This window comes from Bison bison, unplaced genomic scaffold (genome assembly GCF_000754665.1).
Source record: "Bison bison bison isolate TAMUID 2011002044 unplaced genomic scaffold, Bison_UMD1.0 scf7180017857738, whole genome shotgun sequence".
Taxonomy (NCBI): domain Eukaryota; kingdom Metazoa; phylum Chordata; class Mammalia; order Artiodactyla; family Bovidae; genus Bison; species Bison bison.
In genome coordinates, this window is record NW_011488311.1 from 28,267 (window position 1) to 40,633 (window position 12,367).

Genomic DNA, 12,367 nt, shown 5'->3' on the forward strand with positions numbered 1-12,367 from the left:
ACATTACTTTGCCAACAAAGGTCCGTCTAGACAAGGCTATGGTTTTTCCAGTGGTCATGTATGGATGTGAGAGTTGGACTGTGAAGAAAGCTGAGTGCCAAAGAATTGATGTTTTTGAACTATGGTGTTGGAGAAGACTCTTAAGAGTCCCTTGGACTGCAAGGAGATCCAACCAGTTCATTCTGAAGGAGATTAGCCCTGGGATTTCTTGGGAGGGAATGATGCTAAAGCTGAAAGTCCAGTACTTTGGCCACCTCATGCGAAGAGTTGATTCATTGGAAAAGACTCTGATGCTGGGAGGGATTGGGGGCAAGAGGAGAAGGGGACGACAGAGGATGAGATGGCTGGATGGCATCACTGACTCGATGGACATGAGTCTCAGTGAACTCTAGGAGTTGGTGATGGACAGGGAGGCCTGGCGTGCTGGGATTCATGGGGTTGCAAAGAGTCGGACACGACTGAGCAACTGAACTGAATTGATACTGACACTCAAAGAGCTCTAAGTGACAAACTCAGGTAAACCTTCCAGTCAAGGACAGAGCCTGAGTTTCAACCTGGATCTCATGACCCGTGCATGTCCCTTATCACTGTGTCCTGCTTGACTTTCATGAAATTCATCATTTTTATAGACATGAACTTCAGCTTCTGACCTGTGAATAACAAGACCATAAGAAAAAAAATTATTGAAGGTACCAGGGCCATGACTTTTTCAAACCTTTTTCTGCCCTTAGGAATTTTGTAGCATCAGTGGGATTTCAACATGAGAATTTTTGACGTACTTTTCCTGTGGCAAAAAGTAGAATGATTATTTTGGAATCTTTGAGCTATGCATTCCGATGGGGATATACAGATTATGACTGATGGGCAAAAAAGCAGTGTGACTGGCTTGTGTGGAAATGCCAGAGGAGTTTAATGAAAATATTTCCAGTGTTTACTACTGCTTTAATCTTATTATTATCCCACTGATGATCATGGAAGATTTTCTTGGGGCTAAAAATCAATAGCTTTTTGGGTTGAGCATCCTAAGCACTCGCTGTCTTATCTGCTTTGTCCTAACCCCATAGATGATAGGGTTAAGGGCAGGAGGTACAACCACATATAGATTGGCCAGAAGTATGTGGATGCAGTGAGGGACATTGTGGCCAAAGCGGTGGGTCATGAAGGAGAAGAGTGCTGGCAGGTAGAAGGCCAACATGACGCAGACATGGGATCCACAGGTGCTGAGTGCCATGAGCCGTGCATCCCAGGACAGGAGGTGGAAGACTGCTCCGAGGATTTGGACATATGAAAATCCAATCACAGAAAGATCAATGTATCCCACAGAGAAAGCAATCAAGCCATAGATAACATTGACCCTAATACTGCCACAAGACAACTTTGCCAAACCCATGTGTTCACAATAGGTGTGGGGGATGATCCGGACTTCACAGAAAGGCAGTCTCAGGATAAGGAAAATAAATGGAGTCACAAATACCAAAGTCCTAAATATGATGACTATGCCAAGGATAGCTATTACCTTACTGGTGAGGATCATGCTATATTTTAGGGGGTTGCAGATGGCAATGTATCGGTCTATGGCCATGACTGTCAGCACCACAGACTCCAGGCCAGTGCATATGTGAACTGTGTACATCTGTGTGATGCAAGCACCAAACACAATCTCCCTGGCATTGAACCAGAAGATACCCAGCATCTTGGGGATGGTGGCTGTGGACAGGCCAAGGTCAGTGAAGGCCAACATCGCCAGGAAGTAAAACATAGGTTGGTGGAGGCTGCGTTCAGTCTGGATCACAAACAGGATGGTAATGTTTCCCAGGAGAGCTATTAGATAAACTGCAAGGAAGGGGAAGCCAATCCAGATGTGCATGTCTTCCAGCCCTGGAATCCCCATCAGAAGAAAGGAAGAAGGATGGAACTGTGTCTTGTTGGGGTGCAGCATATCTGTTTGGAGTGGTTATAGATACATTTTTTGCAGTTTTCTTGCTTCCAGGGAGAGACCATAACCTCTTTCAGATCATGTCACCTGTTTTCTGGAAGCTTTAATTTCATAATACAGCTGAAGAGACCTAGAGACGGAATATGAGGCAGAATTAAAAAGACATTCTCACTTCAAAGTACTTACCTCACCTACATAGAAAACCACGTGGAAAATTTCCAAAAAAAAAGCCATTCTGCACTTGTATTTTTTTTTTTCACTCTTTAAGGAAGAAACTGTATATGGCTATAAAATAACAAATATTGATTGTTAATTATATCTATTAATCATCACGTAAAGCCTAAACAAGATGGTCTGTATGTGTGTGTATAAAATTATAGGACTTGTATTGATATAGATGGTTTAGGGGAATGATACATTCTTTCAAGAGAGGCCTGACAAGAACATGGTATGTGGATACACAAGCAACAAGATCCTACTGCATATCACAGATAGCTATATTTAGTATCCTATAATAAATGATAATGGAAAAGAATATGAAAAACACTTACAACACTATAAATCAACTATACTTTAATAAAAAATTTTTTATAAAAGAACAAGGAATTGCTAAATGAAAAGAGAAAATGGTATGTGGGAGGGAACTTAGGGTGGAGGGGTGGACAGCTGGTGTTTAGATTTGAGCTAAGGAATGAAATTAAGAAATTTTGACATATCAGGAGACTAATGCATAATTCCAGCAAAATAATAAACCTTCTCAGAACTATAAATTCTTCTAAGTCCAATCACCAAAATAATTCTTAGTCTAAGTTTAATGAAACACTATCCACAGAGCCTTCCCCAGATGGCTTGTTTCATGATTATTTATTATTTTTGTTATCTTCCAGAAGTCTATTTATCTTGCTGTTATGCTAGTTATTATTGATTATTAGTGGTTTTTAAAGTGTAGTCCCTGGGCCATGGGTATCAGCATCATCTAGTAATTTGTTATAAATGCTAATTACTGGACACTACCCCAGACTCTCTAAATAAGAATTTCTGGGATTGAGACCTATTAATAATTTTAATTAAACCCTCCAGGCAATTCTAATGCTCATTCTAGCCTAAAGAAACACTACTAGCTTTTTACCGCTAGGGTATAATGTCTTTGAGGTCAAAATCTGTGTCAGATTTATGTTCATGGTATAGAGTATCTTTATACTTTACATAGTGATAGGCAGAGATCAGCAATAATTAGCAAATAAAAGTTAAAGGTTTTAGTGGAAATAATCTTTCAAATTATTATATAAATATGATATCCTAGATAAACACAAACTGGGTTACAGAGTGGCATGCAGAGGGATTTTGGAGATCTCTCAGAAATTATATTTCTAAAAAAAATCTAGGAAAGTAGGACTGGGTCGAAGGACAAGGTGACTCACCATGAGATTGCATCTGGGGCCTCCAGTGATATTATGGGAAGCTCTGGAGCTGGAATGGCCCTTCTACATTGTCCCACGACGATGCAAGGAAATCAGTTATTTGCATTCCATGGTGTCTTGCCATTGGCAAGTGTTATCCTAAGTGATGGGACAAAACTTTGGTTGAGATAGTTTCTTGAGTTGGATGACAGTTCCAGAAAGGGGTGCAGATGTGAGCTCCCAGTATCTGATATTCCTAGTAGCTGGGAGGTAGATGCATATTTCCTAAAAAGCAGATCTGGAAGCTGTGTCACAGGGCATACCACAGATGGCATTGTGTTTCTGCTCATTCTTGGCTGTATTTCTCTTTCAGTCTCAGGAAACTTACTCTTTCCTTACTTAGTTGTCTGCATTTGAACTTCACATCTTACTTTTTCTTCTTTCTCTACCTGTCAGTATTCTCTGTATTTCTTGTGTCAGGGGCAAAACTTTAATTTGCTCCTGGACATGGCCTGGACTAAAATTCACGTTTGCGTGCGTGCTAAGTTGCTTCAATTGTGTATGACTCTTTGTGACCTTATGGTCTATACCTGCCAGGCTCCTCTGTCCATGGAATTCTTCAGACAAGAATACTGGAGTGGATTGCCATGCCCTTCTCCAGGGGATTTTTCCGACCCAGGGATCAAACCTGGGTCTCCTGCATTGCAGCCAGATTCTTTATCATCTGAGCCACCAAGTACTTTAACAGTGTTAGTCTTCAGAAATAGCTATCAAATCTATTTTTCTTCCCCCTCACAACTACTGAGTTAATTAAGACTTCTATAATCTTTTATCTTAATTTTTCAATAATTCATCCCTCTTCACCAATGACTCTCAGTAATTTTCCCTTTGAAAAACATATGACTGATCAATATAATACTATCAATAAAATGTGACTGAGATGCAGTGACTCATATCCTGTTCAAAGGGAGTAGGGGGTTCAAAGATTCATGTCCTGTTCAATGAGATTGTCCAGTGTTTCCAATGTTTAATACTGTTTTGATCTTATTATCATCCCACTGAATGATCATGGAAGATTTTCTTGGGGCTAAATATCAATTGAAGCATATTGTCATTGGCAAAAATGCTGTCTGTTTAGGTCAATATGTTGCAACCATTGTCTTTACTGGGCTTCCCTGGTGGCTCTAGTGGTAAAGAACCCACCTGCCAGTGCAGGAGATTCGAGAGATGCAGGTTCAATTCCTGAGTTGGGAAGATGCCCTGGAGGAGGGCTTGGCAACCCACTCTAGTATTCTTGCCTGGAGAATCCCATGGACAGAGGAGCCTGGTGGGCTACAGACCACAGGGTCACAAAGAGTCAGATATGACTGAGCCACTGAGCATGCACACATGCATTACCATTACTATGACCACTACAGATGCAGTCATCTTCACCTTTTGTGTGCTTAATATTATTTTCTGTTTAATAAACACTTCCATGTATATTTTTAAAGTTTATATTCACCATAACTCTCTGATGTTCTTTCTTTTCCTTTCTGAACCTCTCTTTCCTTTCAGACACACAGTTCCCCAAGTAAACTGTGGTGAGCTTCTCCCAGGGACTGACTTCCATCTTTGCAGCAGAACTGAATAATCTCTTGGCCCAGGTTTCCAGGCTTCCCATCTCTCAACCCCTCTGTGCCTCATTTTCAGAAATGCTGTTACCTCCCACTAGGATGACCGTGCCTAGTATAAGAGGTTCTCTTCTGAGATGACAAAATAGAAGGCTGTAGAGAAGGAAGGAGTTCGTTTGTTCCAGCCAATGAGTTACCATTAGTATTTTTCCCTCCTGTTTGCATATCACATTCTTTGTTCATATGTTTGAATCTATCTGTTCAATATCTATCTACCTATCTGCTGAGTTTGTTGATATTAGTTTGCATATTTAGTCCTGTGTTATGCTATGTGATTTTGTGTTAGTGACTGATGTGCATCTATAAATTCAGGTTTTTCTCAATACAATTTCTTGCTGCTCTGCTTGGAGATGGATTTCTCTACGAGACTCTGATGGAGCCACTGGAATTCCATCATTCCATGAATCACTTTAGTTACTGTCATTGTGATCCCTCTTCCAGCATAACCAGAAACTGACTCACCTATCATGACTGGCATCTGAGAAATAGTTTGTGAAGAACTGGATGCCACAGACTGTAGCCTGCACATGTCTGAGTTTTCAATAGCCAAGGCCAAGGAGTTATATGAGAACTCTAGCCCCCGGAAGGGCCTTCCCACTGTGGGTTGTATCCTTAGACCTGTAATATGGCATGGAAAATTTCCATATCCCTGAGGACAACCTTAAAATTTTCTGGTCAGAAATTCCCTCTGGTTACAGATCTATAGTCTGCATCCTCCAGTGAGTACCCTCAGGAGTCTAGTAAATCAAAGGAATAATGGCCTCCCACCAAACTGGCGGGCTGCAGACCATGGGTCACAGAGTCAGACACAACTGAGCGACTTTCAGTTTCACCTTTTTTTTTTCGCCAATATCTTAAATCTCACTGTGGATCAGGTGAAGTTACTTTTGGTAGGCAGGGAAGACAGTGAAACAGCACTGTAGGAAAAAACCCAGCATTTCTCAAACTCAGTGCAGAAATATATGTACATTTGATAAAGGCCAGAGCCAGAATTCTTATATAAGTTTACAAACTTTGAGCTATATTTGTTTTAAGAATTACACTAAATGATTTTTGTGAGCGTATAGAACCTCTAACACTAGATATAATAGTAATTGTGTATCATGTATATTAGGAACATGGTCCCTTTGCCCATCCCTTTGTTCTATGAGTTCTGTCCATTCAATTTACCTTTTGAGCTTTGGTTTTCTCACAGGAAAATGAGGAAAGAAAATCAACTTAACGGGATTGTTGTAATGATATAATCAGATAATGCCTAGAAAGGACTCTATCACTGTTTATTAGAAATTAATTGATATTAAACACTGGCTATTTAATTAATTTATGGCATTATCTCTGGAATCAACACTTTAGAGTCAGAAAACTTAAGTTTAAATCTTTTTTCCGCAATACAATAACTGAGAGACACTGAGCATAATTCTTTACCTCTATAAGCCTCACATTCCACCTTATAAATAAATTAAATTTTTAAAAAGGGGTGAAAATGAAAATTCACATCACATTTTTTTTCTGAATTAATATATGCAATGAGAAAGAAGTGTTTGACAATAGATCCAAGCTATTACTAAAATGGATATTGTCTTTATTACTTATTTAAGATACATGTTTTTGATGGAATTTGAATAAAACAACTGCAGTTACTTTTTAGTTCACTCTTGCTTTTATAAAGGACTCATTTAATTAAGAAGTGCATTTAGCTTGACCACTGCTGCTGCTGCTAAGTCGCTTCAGTCGTGTCCGACTCTGTGCGACCCCATAGACGGCAGCCTACCAGGCTCCCCCGTCCCTGCGATTCTCCAGGCAAGAACACTGGAGTGGGTTGCCACTTCCTTCTCCAGTGCATGAAAGTGAAAAGCGAAAGTGAAGTCGCTCAGTCGTGTCCGACTCTTCGCAACCCCATGGATTGCAGCCTACCAGGCTCCTCTGCCCATGGGATTTTCCAGGCAAGAGTACTAGAGTGGGTTGCCATTGCCTTTTCCAAGCTTGACCACTAGGTGTCAGTAATGCTCATATGATAAGCAAACATTCTTGATTCAACCTATTATTTACTAAGCTCTTATTAGACAACACAGTATTTAGGTGTTCAATAAATATAAGCTAAATCAATAAAACTTTGTTGGTAATTTTAACTTTATATATATGCAATGGCATAATCTACTTCTTGAGCAAGTAACAAAAGATCTGTTGTGAGCTATCAGGTAAATAACTAATTTTTCAAGATATTTTATGTATAGCGTTACTTATATGACTCCCAAGTGAATCACCATCTTCTCTTCAGAAAGCTTTTATTTATTTTATGATAAAAGACCATAAAGGATAAAAAAAAGTTTTTGACTCTTCTTCATCACTTATAGTATTCTCCACAAAAGGTGTTATATCTGGCTATATGGCAACCCACTCCAGTATTCTTGCCTGGAGAATCCTGTGCACGGAGGAGCCTCGTGGGCTGCTGTCGGTGGGGTCGCACAGAGTCGGACACGACTGAAGCGACTTAACAATAACGTACATTTTCATATCAATTTTTTTGAATTTCAGTGCTAGTTAAAGCTTTAGAAAGCTCAAAGTTTTCTTCAATACCCATGGATTTTATAAAACATGTAATACTCCTGGCATTTCAGTTTTTCTTACATCTCACTTTAGACCTTAGGGAAAGAGTAATATAAAATTACTTGAGAACATATAGGAATACAAACATAGGACATGCATGGCAGTTACATGATTATCCATTTCTTCTTTTTTAAAAATTTTGATCCTCCAGGTAAACATGGTACATTTAATTTCAGAGTGAATTCATAACATGAGTTTTGAAAACTGGAAGTATTTTGCATAACTCTTGAGTGGTCTAAAAGGATAAAAAGAAATCCAAATCTCTTCTAAGGGGACTCTGAGAACAAATAGCATGTGCTCATGCCTGCTAAGTCGTTTTAGTCATGTCTGACATTGTGCGATCCCATGGACTGTATCCCACCAGGCTCCTCTGTCCATGGGGATTCTCCAGGCAAGAATACTGGAGTGGGTCATGACCTCCTCCAGGGGGATCTTCCCAACCCAGGGATTGAACCTACTTTTTTTGTATCTTCTGCATTGGCAGGCAGGTTCTTTACCTATAGCACCACCTGGGAAGCCTGAGAACAAAGACAGTATCAAATATCACAGATACAATCCTGAAAAAATAGTATAGTACTTGAAAGGAGAATATATAAAAATGCTGGCCTTCGGGCTTTTGTTCTGAATTTTTTTTTAGCTCTTCATCTGTGTGGGCCAGTGTGCTGCATATCTTCTCTGCCTCTCTAGGACCACTTCATACTCTGCATCCTGGAGGACTCACACAAATGTACTGCACTGATTGCCTCCTTTGCACTTGGACACCTGGCTGTATTCAGAATATAAAAAACACCAGCAGGAGGGTAGCAGAAGGAAAGTCAGGGTATTCACTCTGGTTTCCAAGTGCCCACTCCTTGTAGATGAACTGAAAGTCATCATGTGCTGGGTGAGTCTCTCAAAATAAATCCCAGCTCCTGCCAGGTAGGTTCCTTCACTGTGTCTTTGAATCTAGATTCCAGGAACCACACTGTGCCTGTAGCTTGCCATAGTTTAAGGGCACCAGCTTGAGTTTGCCAAATATTTTTTCTGAAATTTTCATAGTCAGTAGGCAACTTTATCTTTCACTGAAGATCTCTCTATTTAAATTTACTCTTAGTTTATACAATAATGTACAATATATAACATATATATATGTATGTTTTCCTGGTCCTACTTTTAACATAGGCAGTTTTATCTTTAACCCCGATTTTCCAAAGGCTTTTGAACTGCATTCAAATATATATTAAAGGAGCTAGTTTTGTACTTATTGGAAACTGCTGCTGCTAAGTCACTTCATTCATGTCTGACTCTGTGCGACCCCATAGACGGCAGCCCACTAGGCTCCTCTGTCCCTGGGATTCTGCAGGCAAGAATACTGGAGTGAGCTGCCATTTCCTTCTCCATTGCATGAAAGTGAAAAGTGAAAGTAAAGTCGCTAGCGACCCCATGGACTGCAGCCTACCAGGCTCCTCAGTCCATGGGATTTTCCAGGCAAGAGTACTGGAGTGGGTTGCCATTGCCTTCTCCAAGTTATTGGAAAAGACTGGTACAAACTCAGGCTTCCCAGGTGGCTCAGTGGTAAAGAATCTGCCTACCAATCCCTGAGCTGAGAAGATCCCCTGGAGAAAGAAATGACAACCCATTTCACTATTCTGTGGTCTGAACATTAAATGCTTTACATACAGACTTAATAGCAAAGATATGCAATATGATAGGAGAAGGAAATGGCAACCCACTCCAGTATTCTTGCCTGGAGATTACATAGACAGAGGAGCCTGGTTGGCTACAGTCCATGGGGTCACAGTCAGACATGACTGAGTGACTAACACTGAACACTGAACAATATGATAAGAATAAAAAATACATAAACATAAAAATAGTTAAGGAAATGGTGACAAGAGAAAAATGACTCCAGTTTTAATTATATTCTATCAGATTAAATGACCCAAGACAATGCCTTTCCACTTAAGCCACCCTTACACTCCCAGATACCCCTCCTTTATGGGAACCCTTTATACATCACAGGGTACTTCACAGAATACAGAAACCCATCTAGTCATAGAATATTAGTGTTGTTTCTTTTTATATTATTCATCAGTACCTTGAGAGTGGACATAACTCAGTCTAATTGATTTATTTCCTCTAGTTTGTACTGTTATTAAAGCATTTTGCATTATAGAGCTATTTGAATACTTTAAATATAAAGTATTGTTTCCATAATGCAGACATATGGAGTATATTTAGGGATAGATGTGTTACTTGGAAAGGTCTGCTTTGACAAACTGACAAAGTCTAAATTAAAATCCCAGTGAGCAGTAAATCAATGGAACATCCCAAAAGAGAATAAAGACACTCAAAATGGAAACAGTTCCCCCAAAGTATATGATTTGGACTTATTTAGTTGCTGAATATATGTTACCAATCCCCCTACCCTACCCCACTCTCCAACTGAATGATTAATGAGTAATCATTCAATAAAAGATGCAGTGTGGTTTATGGAGATAAAACAGCCTAACATTACTCTTGGCCTCCTCCCTGTGATAAGCAGCAGGGCAAACAGGAGAAGCAGGAGTGTTATGTAGTCAGTGGGGGCTTCTGAAATGTTTATTGGCAGAAGCTTTATAACATCTTTCTCTTGAGCTGTCAGAATGAAAAAAAATCAATGATTTCTACATTGATTTAAAAAAAAAAATTATTGGAGTACAGTTGCTTTACAATGTTGTGTTATTTTCTTCTGTATAGCAAAGTCATTCAACCACATGTACACATGTATCCTCTCTTTTTTGGATTTCCTTCCCATTTAGGTCACCACAGAGCACAGAATAGAGTTCCCTGTGCTATACAGTAGGTTCTCATTAGTTATCAATTTTATTCTTCTTGAGAGTCCCTTGGAATGCAAGGAGATCAAACCAATCAATCTGTAAAGGAAATAAACCCTGGATATTCATTGGAAGGACTGATGCTGAAGCTCAAGCTCCAATACTTTGGCCACCTGATGAAAACTGACTCATTGGAAAAGACACTGATGCTGGGAATGATTGAGGGTGAGAAGGGGGAAACAGAGGATGAGATGGTTGGATGGCATCACTGACCCAATGGACATGAGTTTGAGCAAACTCTGGGAGATGGTGAAGGACAGGGAAGCCTGCCGTGCTGCAGTCCATGGGGTCACAAAGAGTCAGATGCAACTAAACAACTACAGTGACTATATGGGTTTCCTGGGTGGCTCAGTGGTAAAGAACCTGCCTGCCAGTGCAAGAGACACAGATTAGGACCTGGGTCCAGAAGGTCCCCTGAAGAAGGAAATGGTAACCCACTCCAGTATTCTTGCCTGGGAAATCCCATAGACAGAGGAGTTTGGTGGGTTACAGTTCATAGGGTTTCAAAGAGTTGGACACAACTTAGTGACTAAACAACAGCAACAACACAAACTTTATAAAGGAAGATTTAAAAATGGCCAGTAAGTGCCAATGTCACTAGCTATCAGGGAAATGAAAATGAAAGCTGCAGTGAGATACTGTTTCTCACACACTAGAATAGCTAAAATTCAAAAGATCAAAACCCCCTCAACATTGGTGAAAATGCGAAGCAGCTGAAGCTCTCATACTTGTTGGTAGGAGTACAAAATCATGAAACCACCTTGGAAAACTGTTGGTAATTTTCTTCAAAATTTCCAAGTTGGCACCTGGAAAATGGAAGTGTCTGCAAGGAATTTTCCAAGTTTTTAAAGATACCCCTGAATTATGGGTGAGGACTTCCCTGGTGGCTCAGATGGTGAAGCATCTGTCTACAATGTGGGAGACCTGAGTTTGATCCCTGGGTCAGGAAGATCCCCTGGAGAAGGAAATGGCATCCTACTCCAGTACTATTGTCTGGAAAATCCCATGGAAGGCTAAAGTCCATGGGGTTGCAAAGAGTCGGACATGACTGAGCAACTTCACTTCACTTCCTTTTGGCTTAGCTGGTAAAGAATCTGCTGGCAATGAGGGAGACCTGGGTTCGATCCCTGGGTTGGGAAAATCCCCTGGAGAAGGGAAAGGTTACCCACTCCAGTATTCTGGCCTGGAGAATTCCATGGACTGTATAGTTCACAGGGTCACAAACAGTCTGGTCGCAAATGAAGCACAAGCTGGTATCAAGATTGCTGGGAAAACTATCAATAACCTCATATATGCAGATGACACCACCTTAATGGCAGAAAGTGAAGAAGAACTAAAGAGCCTCTTGATGAAAGTGAAAGAGGAGAGTGAAAAAGTTGGCTTAAACTCAGCATTCAGAAAACTAAGATCATGGCATCTGGTTCCATCATTTCATGGCAAAGAGATGAGGAGATAATGGAAACAGTGGCTGACTTTATATTTTGGGGCTCCAAAATCACTACAGATGGTGACTGCAGCCATGAAATTAAAAGATGGTTGCTCTTTGAAAGAAAAGCTATGACCAACTTAGACAGCATATTAAAAACCAGAGACATTACTTTGTCAACAAAGGTCTGTCTAGTCAAAGCTATGGTTTTTCCAGTAGTCATGTATGGATGTGAGAGTTGGATTATAAAGAAAGCTGAGTGCCCAAGGATTGATGCTTTTGAAATGGTGCTGGAGAAGACTCTTGAGACTCAGACTGCAAGGAGATCCAACCAGTCAATCCTAAAGGAACTCAGTCCTAAATATTCATTGGAAGGACTGATGCTGAAGCTGAAACTCCCAATACTTTGGCCACCTGATGCAGAGAACTGACTCATTTGAAAAGACCCTGATGCTGGGAAAGATTGAAGG

At 40.3% G+C, this 12,367-nt stretch overlaps 1 protein-coding gene across 1 annotated transcript; it reads right to left on the minus strand.

Annotated features, from left to right (window-relative positions):
- Window positions 1-997: 997 nt before the first annotated feature.
- On the minus strand, window positions 998-1,939 carry LOC105003832 (olfactory receptor 52E5). The gene has a single exon (XM_010861272.1). The coding sequence runs from the start codon at window positions 1,937-1,939 to the stop codon at window positions 998-1,000; it is 942 nt and encodes a 313-aa protein (XP_010859574.1).
- Window positions 1,940-12,367: the final 10,428 nt, after the last annotated feature.

Coding starts and splice junctions, on each gene's coding strand:
- LOC105003832 (XM_010861272.1), bottom strand. CDS start 1,939: ATGCTGCACCCCAACAAGACACAGTTCCATCCTTCTTCCTTTCTTCTG.